Source organism: Muscardinus avellanarius, assembly GCF_963383645.1.
Source record: "Muscardinus avellanarius genome assembly, chromosome: 5".
Classification (NCBI taxonomy): domain Eukaryota; kingdom Metazoa; phylum Chordata; class Mammalia; order Rodentia; family Gliridae; genus Muscardinus; species Muscardinus avellanarius.
In genome coordinates, this window is record NC_137790.1 from 58,235,669 (window position 1) to 58,258,656 (window position 22,988).

The window sequence follows — 22,988 nt, forward strand, 5'->3', positions numbered from 1 at the left end:
ATACCTTGACGAATAATTTGTCACTAAAGCACAAATCATCACCCATGGATATAAACATAGATTTTTGACAATTACCTGAAGCTCTTTCACTGTCTTCTGAAGCTGAGCCACCAGACCTTTCTCATTCTCCACTTTTGAGTTCATCTGGATCATTTCTAATTCCTTTCTATTTTTTAAAAAAGGTACAAAACAAAATTTTCAGAGGAACAGCATTTTGTTTAAATAAGGTTTTTAAAATTATTTTATTATTTTATTCTTTTTTGGCACTGGGGACTTAACCCAGGGGCATTCTACCTCTGAGCTACATCCCCAATCATTTTTACTTTTTTATTTCTTTTATATTTTTATTTTTATGTGGATCATATTGAAAATGGCATCTATTCAGACAGTGCTTAGGGTCTTCCACTCCTCGCTTCCCCTTTTCTCCCCTCCTAACAATGAGTGTTAAATAAGTTTTAAATTACAGAAAAAAAACACTGAATTTCTTTTTATTGTAGAAATTCAACCATTACATCTACATCTGAAGTCTTAGATATTCTGCCCAATTTGTTTTCTTCCTAGAAGGAACCACTATTATATGTTTAGTGTGAATCTTTACAGTAATGTCATATGTGTTTATACGTGCATATGTAGTTATGTTTCTTTTCTTTATTGTGAAAGTTATATACATTTGTACATATAGGCCTATAATTTATTCTTTTATTCTTCTTTTTGGTACTAGGGATTAAATTAGGGGTGTTCTACCCCCAACCTACACCCCTAGTCCTATTTTATTTTTGTTTTTAAAACAGGGTCTTGCTAGGTTGCTGAGGGTCTTGCTACATTGTTGAGGCTGTCTTGAACCTGTGATCCTCTTGTCTTCCCAAATTCTGGGATTACAGGCATGTGCCACCATTCCCAGCTATAACTTATTCTTAACCCAATAATATATTAGAGATGTTTCAATGCAGGCCTATCCACGTGAATTTCCATATTAAGAAGCACTTAGGTTTCCCTTAACACTTTTCTTTGACAAACTGTTCACATACATATGTTCTTGAGAATGTTTCTCTCAGTAGATAATAGGCAGTGAATTACTGGGTTAGTTACATAAACCTGCTTAAAAAACATGTAATTACCCTGACTTTTGCTATCCTAGTAGCAGACTGAGCTCATTACTTCTCTAAATTTATCCTTAATATTACCATATTTCTAAATATTTTTCTAAAAAACAGGTTTTTTTTAGGGCTGGGATGTAGCTCAGTGGCAAAGTGCTTGCCTGGCAAGTGCACCACCCGGGGTTAGATCCCCAGTCTCAAAAGATAAAAAATAAATTGTTTAGAGCTTTCTTATGAATGTCCTCATTAACTACTTATGATAGCACCCTTTCAATTATTATGTTTAAAAATGACCAAAAAACAAGTAAACTGCTTATTTGTCCTTTACCTATTTATTCTACAAGTTGTTCAGCTATTTATGAAATTATATTTTTAATATTCCTAATATTTGTTTTTATAATTTACTGCTAATTCATATCTCATTTTATAACTTGTCTCTACTCCATATTGGTCTTTTCCACAGATGTATTTAAAATTTAATATAGTCAAATTTACCAATAAATTTCTTTTATATCTTTGAGTTTTTATGACTTGTTTAACATGACTTAAACTTCTAATTTCCTGAGACTTGTGTTTATATTTTCTTCTAATATTTTGTTGCAGTAAAGATGATTAAAATGAGATCTACCTTCAACAAAATCTTAAGTCCAAGATACAGCACTATTATCTTTTTTTTTTTTTTTTTTTTTGCGGGTCTGGGGATGGAACCCAGAGGCATTTGACCTCCAAGCTACACCCCCTGCCCAATTTTTTTTTTGAAACAGGGTCTCACTGAGTTGTGGAGGGCCTCACTAAGTAGCTGAGGCTGTCCGCGAACCGCTATCGTCCTGTCTCAGCCTCCCAAATGCTGAGATTACAAGCATAAGCCACAATGCTTGGCCAGCATTGTTATCTATAGGAACAATGTTGTGTAGCAGGTCTCTATAATTTAATCATCATGAATAACTAAAACTTTATAACTATTAAATAGGCAATTCTCATTTTCCCTTCCTCCCACCATCTAGCATGAACAATTCTATGAGTTTAATCACTTTAAATATCTCATATCAATAGAATTATGTAGTATATATCCTTTTTTGACTGGCTTATTTTACTTAGCATAATGTCCTTTAGGTTCATATATGTTGTGGAATATGGCAGTATTTCTTTCTTCCTTAAAGATGAACGTCTCATTATATGTATATACCAACTTTTTTGTACTTTCATATACCAATGAATATTTATTTAGGTTTTCATATTTTAGCTACTATGAATAATGCTAAATCATTATTCTATTGATGGTATGTCTTTGCTTTGACATTGAATTCTTTAATGCAACTGGATTTGGGGTATATGAATAGTAGCAACTTAACTTTACCTTAGAAAATGAATAGCTAATAGTCCAAACACTATTCTATTCTGTCATCACTAACCTAAAATACCAGCTTTATCATATGTTTATTTCCAGATATACATTGTTAGAGAAATTTTTCAATAAAGTTACCACCTTAAAAATACAGATTTCTGAAATGCTGAAACTCTTTGACCTGTGATATACAAAGACATAGAGTATTACTTTCACTTTGCTGAGCTGAAACATACTCTTCAAAATTGAGTGCTCAGGAAACTCTATCCTTATCTTGCCCTACATTGCTTCATTCCATTCATTAAGTTGCCTATTTCATCTTCCAAATACCTATCAGGTTCAGGAACTCACCAGTAAAATATTAGTCAAGACTCACCAAGAGCATGGGTAATAGAAACACAGGCACACCAAGGAAAGCCAGAAATTCAAAGCTTCTTACTTGATATTCTTCTCTTTTTTACTGTGGACCCCAATATCAATATGCTCCCAACTTTAATATGTCCTTCTTATCTAATGTAAGAATGCATGTGAATGAGATTTCCCTAATTTTTATCATTTTAAAATTTTGCTTTAGATTCTAAGATGTACTATTTATATGTATGTGAGTATATGTGTATATATACATATATGCATTTATAAATGTATATCAAAAAACACACATATATGTATACTAGTATACAAATATTATTGATGATTAGATGATACTTCAGACTTCAGATCAAGGTCAATTTTGCTTTTTTTTTTTTACATTGTCTTTGGTCTCATCATAAGTAAAAAGTTAAAATCTCTTTTCTCTTCAACTTGTAGTTGAAAAGACCCAATAATTCCCATCTCATATGCCTGACCCCTTTCATTCTCATCCGCTAGTCACATACATTCCAAGTCCTATCTTTTAGATTATGCATTGGTTATTTTTCTGCAACTACATAATAAAGTCCAGCAAAGGAAAAGATCCATTTCCTAAGCCCATTGACATTGCCTTGAGTCTTAAAATATCTGGCCTGGAATCCTAAGGATAAGGGGCATGAGGGAGCCCTTCCTTTCACGCAAGCTCTCCTTCCAGGTCCTTGTGTCAACAGAAGGCGCTCACTTCCTCAGCTGTTTTGATAGCTGCAGCTGGCTGCGCTCCAGGCTCTCCACACTCTCCTGGTTCACCTTTAAATCACCTTCCAGTTTGCGCTTTTCCCTTTCACAGTTCATTCTTGCTTTCCTCTCCCGCTCAAGGGCACCTTCCAGCTGAAAAAAGAAGATGTTATTTAGCCAAATAAATAGGTGGAGTTTGTACTTTGGTAAATTTGTTCATTAACCACTTACCTTCAAGAAAGAGAAAGAAAAACAATCACAGGCTCTGCAAATGATGCCCAGTTATATAGGTGTTTTAAATAAATAAGGTATTTGTGAAAAGATTAACAAAAGATTCTAGCAATCACAGTGACTGTGGAAAAACCTAGAGATTATACACTATGAGTTTTGTCCTCAGGAAGGAAGCAATGTACAGTGTCCAGTGGGACCTTGTTCAATCACTTTCCAGTTATGGAAAACACTTTTTTCCCATGGCAGCTCATTTCACAAGTGGATTAAGACCATTTACTCAAGTGCATTTTTCATAAGAAACAAAAAATAATTCTCTAGTAGCCTAATACATGTGTAAAATGTATAATAATCAAGTTAGCAGGTACTTAAATCTCTTCAAACATTAATCATTTTATGTTGCAAATTTCATATACATTTTTTTCTAGTCATTTTGAGATTAGCCGGTCGTGGTGGTGCACACTTGTAATCCCAGCACTTGGGAGGCTGTGACAGGAGGATCGTACAGATTTGAAGCCAGCCTCAGCTACTTAGTGAGGCTCTCAGCAATGTAGTGAGATGCTGTTTCCAAATAATGTATAAAATATGTCTGGGAGTGTAGTCCAGAGGTAGAAGGCCCCTGGGTTCCACCCTCAGTACCACACACACGAAAAAACAAATAGATAACAAATTATTTTAGTCAATTATTGTTCTGTTATGCTAAGCAAGAACCAGCAGTAATTTCTCCACCTGTTTTGATTTTCCTTATTGAATTTCTTCCTATTACCCTCTCTAGTGACCACTATTCCATTTTATTCTTTTACAGGAATAATTTATTTGTTTCTACATGATAAGGAAAATATTACATTTGCCTTTCTATGTCTGGCTTACTTAACAGCTCCATATATGTTTCTGCAAATGACAGAATTTCATTCATTCTTTTTTTATCTCTGTTTTGGTACTGGGAATGGAACGCTTCTACCTCCGGGCTACACTCCCAAACCTATTTTATATTTTTATTTGGAAACAGGTGTCTTAAGCCAGCCAGCCTGGCTTCAAACCTCCCTGATCCTCCTGTCTCCACTTCCCAAGCATGGGGATTACAAGCGTGCGCCACCACACCTGGCAGAATTTCATTGTTTCTATAGCTGAATAGTATTCCATTGTGTAAATACACCACATTTTCTTTATTAATTCATCCACTGAAGGGCATCCAGGTGATTCCATATTTTGGCTATTGTGAATAGTGCTATCATAAACATGGGGGCACAAGTATCTTTTTGGTAGAATGATTTCATTTTCTTTGAATGTATATCCAGAAGTAGAGTTGCTGGATCACAAGGTAGTTCTATTTTTTTTCTTTCTTGGTGGTACTGGGGTTCCTGGAAGCCCTTCTACCTCCGGGCTACACTCCCAGACCTATTTTTACATTTTTATTTGGAAACAGGGTCTCCTAAACCAGCGCGCGCGGCTGGCTTCGAACCTGCGCGATCCTCCAGTCTCTGCCTCCCAAGCGCGGGGATTACAAGTGTGCGCCACCACGCCCGGCGGTAGTTCTATTTTTAATGTTTTTAGGAATCTAATTTATATTCTCTCTAACAGTATATAAAACTTCTCTTTTTCCACATCCTTGCCAGTACTTTTTAATTTACATTAATTTTTTTGTCTTTTGGATGATATCCACTCTAACTGGGGTGAAATAATATCTCATTGTGGTTTTTATTTGCATGACTCTAATTATTAGTGAAACTGAGCCTTTTTTTCATTTACTTAATGTCCTTCTGGATATCTTCTTTTGAAAAGTCTATTTAATTCATTAGTTTTCTAAATTGGATTATTTGGGTTTTAGGTATTTAGTTTTTTAGTTCCTTATATATTTTGGTTATCAATCCCTTGTTGGATGAAAAGTTTGCAAATATATTCTCTTATTCTTTAGAATATCTTTTAGTTCCGCTGATTATTTTTGTACTACGCAGAAGAACCATCTTAACTTGATATAATCCCACTTGTCTATTTTTACTTTTGTCCTTGTGCCTTTGGGGTCCTACCTAAAGAATCATTGCCTACACCAAAGTATTGATATATTCATAACATTATTTCATATTCTGATACTCTAGCAAGCTAGTCAGAACATTCTAGTTTTATCTGGATTAATGTTGTCAGCAGTGATACAGAGATTAGTTTATCAGGAAGCTGGATATATATTACAATATGGCTTTTTATTGATATGATTTCTTTTTAGAAATAGAAGATACTTCTTGTAACTAGCAAAAGTATTCCAATTGTTTGGGGAGATCTTTCTGGAAGGCATATGCAAAAGCCTTACACCAAATAAACTATAGGTGCTACAGACTAAATGCATGTGTCCCCAAAAATTTTGTATGTTGAAATTCTCTCAAAATAATTGTATTAGGAAGCAGGAAAGCCCTTTGGGGTAAAAAGGCCATGAAGGCAGAGGCCTCCTGAATAGGATTAGTGTTATTATGAGAGACTCCAGAAAGGTACCTCACCCCATCCATACAAGAACACAGAAAGAATACGGTTGTGTATGAATAATGAGGTGGTTCTTTACCAAAAATCAAGTCTACCAAAGAATTCCTCTTAGAGTTCCCAGTCTCCAGAACTATAAGAAATAAATGTTTATTGTTAATGCACCACCAAATCTAAAACAATTTATTATATCAACCCAAATTGACTAGAACATCAAAAAAGTAATAGTAAAAAAATGTGTGCATGCCGGGCATGGTGGCGCACGCTTGTAATCCCCGTGCTTGGGAGGTGGAGACAGGAGGATCGCACAGGTTTGAAGCCAGCCGCTCTGGCTTAAGAGACCCTCTTTCCAAAAATAAAATAAAAAATAGGTCTGGGAGTGTAGCCCAAGGTAGAAGGGCTTCCAGGAACCCCAGTACCACAAAAAAAAAATGCATGCATATATTCACACATGTACACACAGAGAGAAAGATACACAAACACCCATAGTTTCTTATATTGAGGCTTTATAAGATAGGCAATTAGTGGAAATAGAAAAGTTAAGACAAGTAACAGAACAGAAGCAACAAATAAAAAGAGAATAGAAAAAACAGATAACCAAAAACCCTAACCACTGTTGTCAGCAATTTTATAAGGACTAAGCTTTGGAGCTAATAAGACAACAAATACATACACTCTGTCAGCAGGATGGGGAAAAGGAAAAAAATATAAGCCTATATGTCGATAATAATCTGAAACATTTTTATTTCACTGTGTGTTTAGAGGCAGAACAGGGCATCATCTTTAGAATCTTGTAAGTATATTTTAATATTGTAGGTAGAACACAGCTTGTGACTTACATATCTTTCCGTGATAAATAAGCCTCGGCACACCCCTGGAGACTCAATAGAGTCTTTAAAACCAATTTCTCAATGCCAGTGTCAGAGTACCAACATGTATGTGGAATACCAAACACCTGGATCTGTGGGAGCTATGAATAAAAAAGCCTGGCACTCAGAGTCATAACCCTCCACTACTCATCTCCGTGTTCTCCTCACACTGCCCATGGTTGTCTGAAAGTACTTAAAAGCTGACAGATTATGTACTGAGCATCACTAATACTGTAGTGGTTCAGTGTATGTGAAGAAGCAAAAAGCCCCTCTATTTCTACATGAGAGAAATATACTATGCTAGTAAGTTTTCTTAAAACTGTCAGGATAAATTAACTAAGTAAAACTTGGAGGGGGGTATGTATGTAGGCAGACTCAACGCCTAACTGGCTCCATCTATTTCTGCTTACCTCAACAGCTTGTTGACCCAGTTTCATATTTGCTTTGCTCAAGCTGCTGAGTTTCTCCTCCTCTATATGCAGGTAGTCCTGGGTCTGCTGATGTGCTTCCTGCACAGCCTTGGTTGCTTTGTTAAGTTTGCTGATTTCCCCGTTTAGAAATTCAACCTCCTCATTCAGGTTCTTGACCTATGGAAAGAAGACAAAGATGGCTTTATGAGAGCCAAGACTGGAAGGGTGGACTTGACACAAAAGGTCATCTTTTATTGTTTTGTAATCCAAAAGCTCATGAGGTATCCAATATCACTACATTTAGCCAAATTCCTGACATACTTTTAAAAATTGTGAATTTATGAGGCTTGGCAAGATGGTGACTGTGGGACACAGCATATCTCATTCACTGTAGGAATTGAAATTCAACTACCATGAAGGCAGCTCCTTGACTAGAGAAAAAAAGCAGCAAATATATGAACTAAGCCGAAAAATTGCACCTCAGCAAAACAAATTCCAGAAGAAAGAAGAGGGAAGAACAAAGCACCCTCGAGCACATCAGCTGGGGAATACCTAGAGGTCTGCACCATCTTGGCCCATCTGCCTAAACTGAGACTGCTAATCACTGTGGCCCCTAGAAATCCCTGGCAAAGAAGCCAACAACTTGATGTGAAGTAAGTGGCTGCAGATCTTCAGCACCTTAAGCAGTCAGTCCTTGCTTCAGGTTTGGCAGAGATCCAATAGCCCGGACACCCAGGCAGAACCTATGGAGTCAGGGCACACAGCCTATCTCACCCTCCAGAGACCCAGAGCACCACTTGACGGTAAGTTAACTGCACTTCTCAGTGGGAGACTATCCAGCTCAGGCCTACAGCAAGTGATAGACTCGTGGAGTCTGAAACTTTGCAGTCCACCCCTGAGGAGGTCGAGTTGGAGGTTGCTCCTGAATGCAGCAGAGATAGGAGAGAGGCCCATAGTGCCCAGAGCACAGCACCCACACAGGATCTCCAGAGATCGCCCAGAGATTACACTGGGCACCTGCCACCAGTGTAGTCACAGAGAGAGTCACAGGCACAGGGCCTTCAAAAAGTACAAAGCCCCATGCTTACATGGGTCCATTCTCAGTGACACCCATTCCCTGAATAGACAGAGGAATAGAAACCGGCTCTGCGGAGAGCTCAGAGACCCAAGTGTGCAAAGGGACAGGCACCAAGTGTGCTCAGCATTTGCACTAACAGGGAAAGACACCAACTCAGGGTACTAATCATTTCAGGAGACACAAAAGTAGGGCTGCAAACTGACACCAGTACTATAGGTTACTGAGCAAAGGAGAATACTTGGAATATGCTCGAAAACCTACCACAGTGAGTAGACATTAAATAGCTGAGAGTATCTACAAACACACACACCCAGGTGGACTGTAGAGGCCAAGTCTGCTTTGCACTTGTATATTCGCAGGGTTGTTTTATTGCTGTTGTTGTCATTTAGTTGGTTGGTTGTTTTGTTATTTTCTTTGTTTGTTTTCTCTCTCTTCCGTTTCTTTTATAAGCTTCCTCACTCTTTTCTATCTACTCTCTTCCTTCCAAACATTTTCTTTTCTTTTTTTGTCTTAAATTAAACTCACTTAATATTGCTATACCTAAATACTCTACAGTGACTATTAGAATCCTCCTGTATATGCAATATCTCTCATCTCTACCATATCTTACTGTACTACACTTAAATCTCATTCAACTCTATCATATCCTCTACTTTACTTTATTTCTGTACCCATAACTCCAGCTCCTTCATCTACCCAACCTTCATCATTGAATACAACACAAAATCCCCTTGTATAGACCAGCTGACACCTCTAAATCCCAAATGCTGAGATTGGACCAGAGAGGTAAACTGCCAGAAATGACTGCCAATCACTAAAGATAAATTAGCCACAGTTAACAGAAGGAAACACTCAAGAACCCTCATACTGAGGTTTAAAAATGCATAAATCACAAACTGTTCTGCTCTCACCTCTTAACCAACTCCCTATAAAAAAGGTAACAGACAGAACACCTGACTTTAACACCTGAAACCCATCAATTGCACCATTGCAGCAGGCAGAAGGAACCCCAGAGTAACCATAACCTAGTGTTGATGATATACAGGTAGAACAATAGGAGGGTGATAGTAGACAGTTTTCAAGGTTAGTATCAAAGGGTAGTAAATACACAACAGAGAATAGAGAATAACTATATAGTAGAGGCTTTACAATTGTAAAGCCTACCTGGTGATAATCATCTACCTCCATAATATGATACTATCATGAAAAAGAAAACAGACATAAGAACCCAACAGACTGAAATAAAGCTATCATAAGCAACAAAGATATAAACTTAAGAAACCAGAAATCATGAAAAGAAAAAAATAGCAAGGAAACAATAAGCTCCTATAACCCCCACAAACAGAACCCACCAACATAAAATTGAACAAATTGCCAGAAAAAATTCAGAACTTTAATAGTAGAAATGATACAGGACTTCCAAAAATAATTCAGAGAAAGTCTGAAAAAAATGAAGGAACACATAGACAAAGAATCACACCCTCAACAGGCTTAATGGAAGTAATCACCAAAGTCATCAATACAAACTATAAACAGCAGGCTAGACCACAAAGAAAATAGAATCTCACTCTTAGAATATGACCACTCCAAAAATGAATGCATAGTATATAATTTAGAAAAAACAATTTGACAGCATTAATTGGATATTGAAGAGATATGGACCAATTTTAAAAGTGCTAACCTAAGAATACTAGGCATAGAAGAGGAAATAATAATTGAAACTGAAGGAATCAATAATCTTTTTAAAGAAGTAATATCAGAAAATTTTCCAAATATATAAAAAGAGGTCAACACACAGGTACAGGAAATTTATAGAACTCCCTTTAGACAAGATCAGAGAAAATGTTCACCATGTCACATAAGAGCCAAACTGATTAATGTAGAGGCCAAAGAGAGAATCTTAAAAGTGATTAAAGTAAAAGGCCAAGTGATATTCAGAGGCAAACAAATTATAACCATTCCAGACTTTCCAAATCAAGTCACGAAAGCCAGGAGACCTGGAGCAATATATTCCAAACTCTGAAAGAAAACAACTTGCAGCTAAAAATTTCCTACCCAGCAAAACTATTTCTCTAATTTGAGAAGGGAAATAAAAATCTTCCACAACAAATAGAAGCTGAAAGAATTTATGACCTCAAAACCAGCACTAGAGAAAATACTCAAAGAGATTAATTACAAGGAAGAAATAAGTAATAAAAGTCATAAACAAGGAAACAATAATTTTCATCAAATAAACAACTAAGCAAAAAAGAACTACCTCGACTTCCGGGAAGATGGCGACCGAGAAAAGCGGGACTTAAGAGCCCCGCTAACAACCAATCTCCATTACCACAAAATCAGCGCCTTTCATAGCCAGAAAACACCATCACCAGAGAAACAAAAAAATCACCAGGCTCCAGAGAGAAAGCGGACTGAGAACAGAGCTCAGAGCAACAGAGGAGATAACCGGCCTCACGCCCGAGGATGTGGCAGCAGCACCATACTGCCGGCAGCAGCAGCAAATTCACCAGACGGCTACAGCAAGCTAAGGTGAGCCGCTGCGGAACAGCCAGGCGGGATTTCTCGCCGCAGGTAAAATCTAAAGCTCCCAGTGGCTGAGCTCAGCACACGCCGCAGGGATTCAGAGTGGAAATCAAAACCAAGAAGAAATACGCCAGCATCATGGCCGAGGGCGTGGCAGCGGCGCCCTATTGCAACTGGTGGCAGCAACAGAGAATTCACCGAATCCAGTACAGCTACATCTGCGTACTCAAGAACAGTGAGTCAATTTGCGGGCCACAGAGGAGAAATCCCAGTACTGTACTCCCTGGGACTTGACCCAGTGGGGGAGGGGTGGTGGCAGAGATATCACACCATAGGAGAATGTGCAACCTGGCACCCCCCACAGTCTAAAGCAGCCTCTATCGACTCTCTGGGTCGGAGACTCTGTGATACAACCCAGTAAAGGAGTAGTGGGGTCTGAGATACTACAGACTCGAGATCCAGAACACCTTAAGTGAAGTCATAGTGACCCAAGGGAAGAACCCAGAGAAGGCACAAACTTCCGAAATCATGGGAAAGAGGAATAATACTGGAGCAATTAATGTCCACATCCCCACAACATCAGAACCCGATAAAACAGAAAATCAGAGATTTCTAGAAGATCAAATCAGGAAAATAACTGTAGAAATAATAGAGGTGCTTCAAAAAGAACTCAGAGAGAGCCAAAAAGAGATAAAGGATGCAATTAATGAAGTAAAGGCCTCAATTTAAAGCACGAACAACCGATTAGACCACATGGAGAACAGAATCTCGCTCTTAGAAGATGATCATTCCAAAAATGAACACATAGTTTCTAATCTAGGAAAAAATATCCGACAGCAGGAATCTGATATTGAAGAAATATGGGCCCATTTTAAGAGAGCTAACCTAAGAATAATTGGAATAGAGGAGGGAAAAGAAAGTGAAACCAAAGGGATCAACAATCTCTTCAAGGAAGTAATAGCAGAAATTTTTCCAAACATAGAGCAAGAGGTTGATACACAGGTCCAGGAAACTTATAGAACTCCCTTTAGACAGGATCGGAGAAGAGGATCCCCACGCCACATAATTGTCAAAATGACCAATGTGGAAACCAGAGAATCTTAAAGGCAACAAAAACAAAGGGCCAAGTGACATTCAGAGGCAAGCCAATTAGAATCACTCCAGACTTCCCAAACCAAGTCATGAGAGCCAGAAGGGCTTGGAGTAACATATTCCAAACTCTGAAAGAAAACAACTTCCAGCCAAAAATTTCCTACCCAGCAAAACTTTCTATCAAATTAGATGGAGAAATAAGAAGCTTCCATGATAAACAGAAACTGAAGGAATTTTTGTCTTCAAAACCAGCACTAGTGAAAATACTCAAAGAGATTAACTACAAAGAAGAAATAGGTAACACACACCAGAACCAGAGAAACAAGAATTTCCATCCAACAGACAACTAAGATTGGTTATCTGTGGAGATTCATTACTTATGTTAGTCTTTTACCTATCTCTAAATGGTATTGTTTGTCTTTATTGTTGTTAATTATTAGGATTTCTAGTTGGAATATTAATATACCTTCAGATATAGCATTTGGAAATATTTTATCCCACTCTATTAGTAACTGTTAACTCTGTTTACATTGTCTTTGGGTATACAATATTTTTTTTATTTTTTAGGGAGTTTGTATACTCTTCTGTTGCCTGTGCCATTAAAATCATATCTAAGAAATCACTGCCAATTTCAGTGTTGTGAGGTTTTATGACCCAGATTTTCTTCTAAAAGTTTATAGTCTTAAGATTTATATTTAGGTGTTTTATCTATTTTGAGTTAATATTTGTATATGGGATTAGGTAAAGGTCCAACTTTATTCTTTTCCATGTAATTATTATGTTTCAACAATATTTAGTCAAATATTATTATTTCTACCACCAAATGTTCGTGGAAACCTTGTCAAAAATAACTTGACAATATAGGGAAGAATTTAGCTCTAGGCTTTTATTTAACTCCAATGATTTATATATCTGCCTTTAGAATAGTAGTACACTGTTTCAATTATTGTAGCTTTATATGGTTTGAAATCAGAAAATATATATCTTCTAGCTTTGTTCTTTTTCAAGATCATTTTGGGTATCTAGAGTCCATATTCCATATTAGGATAGATTTTTTTCTGAAAAATAAATATATAAATATATGATAATTTCACCTAAAAAATAGAAAAAAATATTCTCTGGTAAGAAAAGAAAGCAAAAAGAAATATTGAAATGTTATCTTTAAGTCATCAAAAGCTTGGTATCAGACAAATGAAACTGTTATGTGAGATTATCATTTTTAATTTTGGATAAATTGCTATAATACTAGATGTCAACCACTAAGCCAAGCATGGGAGGGAGGGATGGGGAGAGAATGGGGTGGGGATCGGGTGGGGGCTGACTCGGTGATGTGTGCATGTATGTCTACAAAAGTATGTATCCCACTATGATGTATGAATACAGTGCACCAATTAAAAAAAAAAGAACTACCTCAAACAAAAGTTAAAACTCAAAATGTTAGGAATTAAAAATCATCTCTCAATAATCACACTGAAAATTGGCCTCAACTCCCCAATAAAAATATTTAAGATGGCAAATGAATTAAAAACCAGAATCCATCTATATGCTGCCTGCAAAAAACACATCTTGCAAGGAAAGATACTCACAAACTAAAGGTGAAGGGCTGGAGCGAGGTAATACATGTCAACAGAACTGGAAGAGAAGCAGGAGTTGCAACTATGATATCAGACAAATTAGACTTCAAGCCTAAGCTTATCAGAAGAGACAAAAACAGGTAATTTTTGCTGGTAAAAGGACAATACAGCAAAAGGAAATAATGATAGTCAATATTTATTCCCCAAACATAGGTGCAGTCACTTTCAGAAAGCAAACTTAGTGACATTAAGTCACACATAGACCCAATACAATATCAGGAGACTTCAAATCTCCTCTCACAATTCACAGTTGCAAAACTATGAAATCAGCCAAGATGTCCATCAATAGATGATGGATTACAAAACTATTGTATAGGTACACAATAAAATTTACTCAGCTATAAAAAGAACAAAATTATGTTATTTGCAGGAAATTGGATGGAATTAGAGAACACTATGCTAAGTGAGATTAGTCAGTCATAAAGAGTAAAAAATAAGCTGTTCTCTCTAATATAGGGAGGCTAGAGGGAAATGGGTCATAGAAGGAACTCTAGGTGAAAAAAGAGAGAACTTAGGTGAGCAAATAAGGTGACTTAACTAAGGGTTATTGAAGGAGAGAAGAGGGAAATTCCCTAATACACATGCTGTATATTCACAAACATATCAAAGTCAATCACTAAGCCAATGATGAAAAAGAGAAAGAACTGAGGAAGTGGGGCAGGAAGTGAAGAAGAGTTAAATGAGTTATGTGTGCATGTATGCCTCTATCATCTTGTATCCCATTAAGATATATGATTACAATGTACCAATAAATTTAAAAATCTGAATTTACTTTTTTTCCACAGACACAAAAATTGTCTATTATTTGACCTCATCAAGAAAAGTATTATTCTGACTAATCAATTATCAACATTGTTCATTGAATGAACAATTTTTAGTGCATCAAGTTATTTTATGTTAATAATGCCACCCAAAGTAATTCAGCTTTCTTTCAAAAATTCAAGGGGCATGTACTGATTATGTTTGTTCTTAATGTTTGAGAAAGTGTCATTTAATGAAGGTTTACAGCAGGTAGCCTGTGCAAAACTGGAAGCTAGCTATATGAATCCCACATGCTTAATATGAAAGGTAATTAACCAGGCATGGTGGTGCACGCTTGTAATCCCAGCATTTGGAAAGCTGAAGCTGGAGGATCACTAGTCATGGACAGCCTCAGCTACTACTTAGTGAGGCCCTTTGCAATTCAGTGAGACCTTGTTTCAAAATTAAGAATAAAAAATAGGGCTGAGGGTGTAGCTCAGATGTATAATACCCCTGGGTTCCATCTCCAGTACCACAAAAAAGGTAATTAATAGAACCAAACAGATAACTATTTAATCCTTCACAAAAATTAGTTTCATTTTAGAGACTAATTGCTTATCAAGGTTGGATAAAGATTCTCACTAATGTCAATCCACCAATAGATGCACAAGTTAAAACAAACAAAATTCCCAAGTCCTTGACTAAAATTAAGGCTGAATTTACATGATGGCTTCAAGGTCAAACTCCAAATCATTATCAGACCTGAAAATGTAGATATAACCTTATAGTAAATCACCTTATAGTAAATCACATTATGTTTGCTTTCTACCCAAGAATACTTATAGGTCCGAGGAAATGATTTTGCTCTCTCTAGATTTTAGATATAATAAGACTGGAACAAGTGAAAACATTTCATGTGGTATACTGACTAGGGTTCCCTTAAGTTGAGCTGGAAATTTGCATTGCAACAACACAATTAACCAGATCCTTTTTATGAGTTCTGGCTCCTACCACTATACAATTACAGGCCATGATGTTAATTAACTTGAACAGCACCTCTGGTACCAGAGTCTGATTTGTGAAGTGGAATTCAGGCATCTAAACTTTCCTAACATCACAGAAAAAGTACCTTGTTCTCTGTAGCATGCTTCTCCTTCTCCGACTTCGCCAATATTGTTTCCAGGTCATCGATTTCTTTCTTCAACTCAGAACATTCATCTTCCAGTTTCTGCCCCCTGGCAGTCAGCTCAGAATTTATCTCCTCTTCTTCCTCCACCCGCTCAGACAGCTCCTTGACTCTGGCCTCCAGCTGGATATTGTATTTAATCAGTGACTCACACTGCTCTTCAACATTTACCAGGGTCTCTTGCGCCTGCGATGAGGAGAAAATTGTTGCCAACAGCTGGAAGTAATTTATCAGTTAGGCGAAAATGCTACTTAACACATAGCAGAGAGATAATTGCCTGCCCTCTGCCCAGCACTCTCACCCACCTTTCCCAAGCAACTGAAATAATATTCTCAGGTCCCTGACCCTATTGTTAGGAAGTGGGACAGTTGCTTGTGTTTGGAGGAGCTTCCCATCTCTCAGGTCCATTTAATAAATTAAATGACCTCTTCGAAAGCACTTAATAGAATTTTGTGGCCCAAAGAGCTAATGTGTCTCCAACAATCAGTGATGTGCTGCTTAAATCACAGCATCTGTAAAAATCAATGTGGGCACATGGTTTGAGGCTAGTAACTGCTTAAAATGTGCTCTTCAAAGAAAATGTGCTCTGATGCACTTGTGCAACACATATGCATATATGTGTATTTATATTTATTCTAACAAATTAAGCTGAGATACATATTTTATACCTAGGTTAAATTTAGAATTTATAACATTACTTGCAAGTCACTGACTAGATTTCACTATTATTTCCAACTAAAAGTTTTGTCTCAATGATTCTGAAAACAGTAAATTGGACATGTTATTCACATGGGGTATAAAATACTTTTTTATTTTAACCTTTCACAGGCTCTGCCTCCAAATCTCCTTGGATGACCGTTGTTACTGTGTTGTAGGTCAAGTAACAAATGAAGTGGCTTTTTGCTATAGAGAACTTTTCATATAAATTTGAACCCTTCTAATTTATCTTCTTTAGATGGTCAATAAAAGCACTTTTTGTGAGCCAATTCTTTAAGACTGTATATCTTATTATAATATTGCTTCACACACATTTTTGTCATAATCTGGATTTTACATGTCTCACACAGGCTTGTGTGTTAAAAGACCAGTCCCCAAAACTAGGCATGGGTGGCACATGTCTGTAATCCCAGTACTTAGGAAGCTGAGATGGAAGGATCACAGGTTCCAGGTCAGCCTCAGAAATAATGAGATCTGTTTCAAAGTAAAAAATGAAATAGAGCTATAGGTATATAGCTCAGAGTTTGAATGCCTTGGGATTCAATCCTGAGTTACACACACACACACACACACACACACACACACACACACACTGTTCATCACCAAGTGTGGTATTATTGGGAAGTAATGAAACCTTTAAGAGGCAGGGCCTAGTGAGAAGTGATTAGGTCACTAGGTTTAGATCATTGGATGTATGCTTACAAAAGGGATTATTGGACCCTAGTTTCTTCTCTCTTCTGCTTCTTGACAATAAGATGAGCAGTTTGCTCCATCACAACCCCCTTGGCAAGGTCCCCCATCAACCTTACAGAAGCCTAGAACCAAGGGTCTGCCTGATCAAGACCTGAGATATGAAAAATTGTAAGCAAAACAAACCCTTTTTGGGCTTCCAGGAAGATGGTGACTAAAAGAAGCAGCACTCAAGAGTACTGCTGACACCCAATCTCCATTGCTTCAAAAACAGTGCTTTACATAGTGAGAAAATACTATCAGTAGAGGAATAACAACTATAAATACAAGGGACAGAGAAAACAAAGAGTAGAAGAACAACCAGAGAGCAGAAAAAAAAACCACCCACCTTGATGTGGCAGGTGCTCTTTCCGCACAGCACCAGACTCCAGAGACAAAAAGGAAAACAAGGAGCTGAAGTGAGCAGCTGCAGATCAGTCCATGGTAATTCATCAGTTTTTTCTATGCAAAGACTGGCTAAAACTTTCAGAGGCCAAGCTCACCATGCCCTCCAGGCATCCAGAGCAAAACTCAACACCAGAAAAGAAACCCACCAGCCTTGCAGCCAAGGGCACTGTGGTGGTGCCATACTGCCAGCAGCAGCCAAGCTCACCATGCCCACCAGAGATCCAGACCAGTGCACACTAAAATCATACGTGAAACTGTGGTCCCCGCAGGAGAAATCCCAGCACTGTACCCCCAAGGACTTGTGCAACTTTGATAAATTCCCTGGGTCTGAAATCTTGCAGTTCAACCCATTGAAGGAGTAGTGGTGACAGATATTACCATACCCTCCAGAGACCCAGAGTGGTGCTCAATAATATCTTAAGTGAAGTCACAGTTCCCCGCAGAAAAACACCCAGCCTTGTGCCACCAGGGTCTTGTGCAGCTGTGATTAACTCCCTGGGTCTGAGACTTGGTGATACAACACAGTGAAGGAGTAGTGGCAACTGAGATTACCACACCCTCCAGAGATCCAGAGCACTGCTCAATAAATGCCATAAGTGAAGTTGCAGTGACCTGGAGAAGAACCCTAAAAAGGTGGGAGTGGGATCTGCTGTTGGATATATCAGAAGCTCAGATAGACTCAGGCTCTGATCAGTGGAAAGTGAGGAGACCTACACTTAACGATAAACCCAGGAACACAACAGACCTCCCATTCATGATGAAGAGGGGGAAGTCAAACAAGCCCATCCCTAGCTGTGGAAAACAGAGACTCCTACATTGAGTTTGGTCTCAGAGGCATACACCACCAACAGAGACAGAGAGAGACCGAGACTCTAAATCTGTGGAAAGTGTGAAGGATGACCTTCACTCAATATTAAATCCAGCCTCATTGATACTGACCATCTGCATAGACTGAGAAAGACTCAGAGAACCAGACTCACAGTGGGAATTGTGCCAGTGGCACTCAGTACATACACAGAGAGAGACTGTAGAGTTGCATTAATTTGTTGTAGGGGTTGTTTTGGTATTTGTTCATTTTTTGTGTATGACAGTGTATGCCTGGCTGTTTGTTTTGTTTTTTTTTATAACCCTCTTCCCAAACCCTCTCCCAAGCTTCTTCCCTTATATATGCCCACTCTCTTCTCTGTATCCAATTCCTATCATTTTTCTCCTTTTTATCTCTCTCTTGTCTTGTATAAAAAGGCACTTCATATCACTATACCAGAAACTCTACATTGATTACTAGAATATTACTACATTTTTACTATCTCTTATCTCTAGTATATACTACTTACCAAACTCATACTCTCATTCTATTTGACCCTATCTGAGACCTTACCATATTCTTCCATTAACTCCTTCACTTCCCTCTTCAATCAACCTTCACTGTTGAATAAAATACAACTTGCTCTTGGATATACCACATGACACCTAGAGACTAAGTTAAATCTATCAAAAGCAACAGGTACAAACTTATTAAATCATGGGAAGGAGGAACAACAATGGAGCAATGAGCCCCCACAACCCCACAATAACAGAACTTGATAACACAGAAATGCAGAGATATCCAAAAGATGAAATCAGGAATGTAAATGTAGAAGTAATACAGTATTTTAGAAAAGAATTTAGAGAGAGTCTGAAAGAAATAAAGGAAGCAATCATTGAAGTAAAGGCATCAATTCAAACTCAAAACAACTGATTAGACTACATGGAGAATAGAATCTCACTCCTAGAAGTTGGTCACTCCAAAAAGGAACACATAGTTTATAACTTAAAAAAAAATAATTTGAAAGCAGGAATTGGACATTGAAGAAATATGGACCCATCTTAAGAGAGTAACCTAAAAATAGTTGGCATAGAAGAGAGAAAAGAAGGTGAAACCAAAGGGATCAACAATCTCTTCAAAGATGTAATAGCAGAATTTTTTCCAAACAAAGAGCAAGAGGTCGATACACTGATACAGGAAACTTATAGAGCTCCCTTTAGAAAATATCAGAGAAAAGGTTCTCCCTGCCACAAAATAGTCAAAATGACCAATGTAGAGGCCAAGGAGAGAATCTTAAAGGCAGCAAAAACAAAAGGCCAGGTGACATTCAGAAACAAACCAATTAGAATCACTCCAGACTTCCCAAACCAAGTCATGAAAGCCAGAAGGGCCTAGAGTAACATATTTCAAACTCTGAAAGAAAACAACTTAGAGCCAAAAATTTTCTACCCAGCAAAACTCTCTCAAACTAGATGGGAAAATAAGAAGCTTCCAGACAAACAGAAGCTGAAGAAATTTATGTTTTTAAAATCAGCATTAGAGAAAATACTCAAAGAGACTAAATACAAAGAAGAAATAAATAATACACTCAAGAACCAGTGAAACAAGAATTGTCATCTAGCAGATAACTAAGTAAAGAAGAAGAAACACTATTTTAAACAGAAATAAAATCTTAACATGTTAGGAATTAAAAATCATCTCTCAATAATCACACTGAATGTAAATGGCCTCAACTCCCCAATAAAAAGACATAAAGTGGAAAAATGGATTAAAAACCAGAACCCATCTATCTGCTGCTTGCAATAAACACATCTTACAAGTAAAGATAGTAACAAACTTAAGGTAAAGCACTGGAGGAAGGTAATCCATGCCAACAGAACTCAAAGACAAGCAGGGGTAGTAACTATGATATCAGACAAGTTAGATTTCAAGCCCAAGCTTATTAGAATAGATAAATAAAATCATTTTTACTGATAAAAGAAACATTTCAGGAAGAGGAAATAATGATAATCAACATTTTTGCCCCAAACATAGGTGCAGCTACTTTCATAAAACAAACCTTTTGTGACATTAAGTCACACATAAATCCCAATACAATAATACTGGGAGACTTCAACATCCCTCTTACACCATTAGACTAATCTTCTAGACAAAATGTCAGTAAAGATGCCTCAGACCTAAGCAATACCATTAATCAAATGGACCTGTTGGACACATATAGAATATTTCACCCAACTACAGCAGAGTTCACATTTTTCTCAACTACTCATAGAAACTTCTCCAAAATAGATCACATCCTAGGCCACAAAGCATTAGCAAATTCAAAAAATTTGACATAGTTTTTTGTGTCTTTTTAGACCCTAATGGAATGAAATTAGAAATCAACTACAAGAAGACCCAGAAAAACCACATAAACATGTGGAGAGTGAATACCACACTTTTGAATGAAGAATGGGTCATAGAAGAAGTAAAAGGTGAAATTAAGAAATTTATAAGAACAGAAGAAATTAGAGATACAATATTATATCAAAACATCTGGGACACTTTGAAGACAGTATTAAGAGGAAAATTTATAGCACTGAGTGCTCACATAAGAAAAACAGAAAACCACCAAATAAATAACCTTATGACACACCTCAAAGCCCTTGAAAAACAGTAACAATCTAACCACAAAGCCAATAGAAGAAAGGAAATTATTAAAAATAAAGCTTAATATAAGAAATAGGGAAAAATAGACTTCCGGGAAGATGGCGACCGAGAAAAGCGGGGCTTAAGAGCCCCGCTAACAACCAATCTCCATTACCACAAATTCAGAGCCTTTCATAGCCAGAAAACACCATCACCAGAGAAACAAAAAAAATCACCAGGCTCCAGAGAGAAAGCGGACTGAGAACAGAGCTCAGAGCCACAGAGGAGATACACTGGCCTCACGCCCGAGGACGCGGCAGCAGCACCATACTGCCTGCGGCAGCGGTGAATTCACCGGACTGCTACAGCAAGCCGAGGTGAGCCGCTGCGGAACAGCCAGGTGGGATTTTTCAGCGCAGGGAACATCTAAAGCTCCCAGTGGCTGAGTTCAGCACACGCTGCAAGGACTCAGAGTGGAATTCAAAACCAAGAAGAAAAAAGCCAGCCTCATGGCCGAGGGCGTAGCAGTGGCGCCATATTGCCACCGGCGACAGCAGCAGCAGCGAATTCAACGAGTCCAGTACAGCTACATCTGCGAACTCAAGAACAGTGAGACAAATTGCGGGCCACAGAGGAGAAATCCCAGTACTGTACTTCCTGGGACTTGACCCAGTGGGAGAGGGGCGGTGGCAGTGATATCACACCATAGGAGAACGTGCAACCTGGCACCCCCCATAGTTTAAAGCAGCCTATATCGATTCCCTGGGTCGGAGACTCTGTGATACAACCCAGTAAAGGAGTAGTGGGGTCTGAGATACTACAGACTCGAGATCCAGAGCACCTTAAGTGAAGTCATAGTGACCCAAGGGAAGAACCCAGAGAAGGCACAAACTCCCGAAATCATGGGAAAGAGGAATAACACTGGAGCAATGAATGCCCACAACCCCACAACATCAGAACCCGATAAAACAGAAAATCAGAGATTTCTAGAAGATCAAATCAGGAAAATAACTGTAGAAATAATAGCGGTGCTTCAAAAAGAACTCAGAGAGAGCCAAAAAGAGATAAAGGATGCAATTAATGAAGTAAAGGCCTCAATTCAAAGCACAAACAACCGATTAGACCACATGGAGAACAGAATCTCGCTCTTAGAAGATGATCATTCCAAAAATGAACGCATAGTTTCTGATCTAGAAAAAAATATCCGACAGCAGGAATCTGACATTGAAGAAATATGGGCCCATTTTAAGAGAGCTAACCTAAGAATAATTGGAATAGAGGAGGGAAAAGAAAGTGAAACCAAAGGGATCAACAATCTCTTCAAGGAAGTAATAGCAGAAAATTTTCCAAATATAGAGCAAGAGGTTGATACACAGGTCCAGGAAACTTATAGAACTCCCTTTAGACAGGATCAGAGAAGAGGATCCCCACGCCACATAATTGTCAAAATGACCAATGTGGAAACCAGAGAATCTTAAAGGCAACAAAAACAAAGGGCCAAGTGACATTCAGAGGCAAGCCAATTAGAATCACTCCAGACTTCCCAAACCAAGTCATGAGAGCCAGAAGGGCTTGGAGTAACATATTCCAAACTCTGAAAGAAAACAACTTCCAGCCAAAAATTTCCTACCCAGCAAAACTTTCTATCAAATTAGATGGAGAAATAAGAAGCTTCCATGACAAACAGAAACTGAAGGAATTTTTGTCTTCAAAACCAGCACTAGAGAAAATACTCAAAGAGATTAACTACAAAGAAGAAATAGGTAACACACACCAGAACCAGAGAAACAAGATTTTCCATTCAAAAGACAACTAAGATTGGTTATTTGTGGAGATTCATTATTTATGTTAGTCTTTTACCTATCTCTAAATTGTATTGTTTGCCTTTACTGTTGTTAATTTTTAGGATTTCTAGTTGGAATATTAATATACCTTCAGATATAGCA

General features: G+C 37.8%; 1 protein-coding gene across 1 annotated transcript in view; it reads right to left on the reverse strand.

Annotated features, from left to right (window-relative positions):
- The window catches only part of LOC308263160 (myosin-15-like), a gene marked incomplete at its 5' end in the record, with an annotated part of 185,662 nt that overhangs the window by 74,469 nt on the left and 88,205 nt on the right, over positions 1–22,988 (reverse strand). The window contains 4 exons of the mRNA XM_080696037.1: positions 76–166; positions 3,533–3,678; positions 7,502–7,678; positions 15,699–15,941. Coding sequence (XP_080552163.1) covers positions 76–166; positions 3,533–3,678; positions 7,502–7,678; positions 15,699–15,941 — 657 coding nt within the window. The remainder of the gene's footprint in view (positions 1–75; positions 167–3,532; positions 3,679–7,501; positions 7,679–15,698; positions 15,942–22,988) is intronic.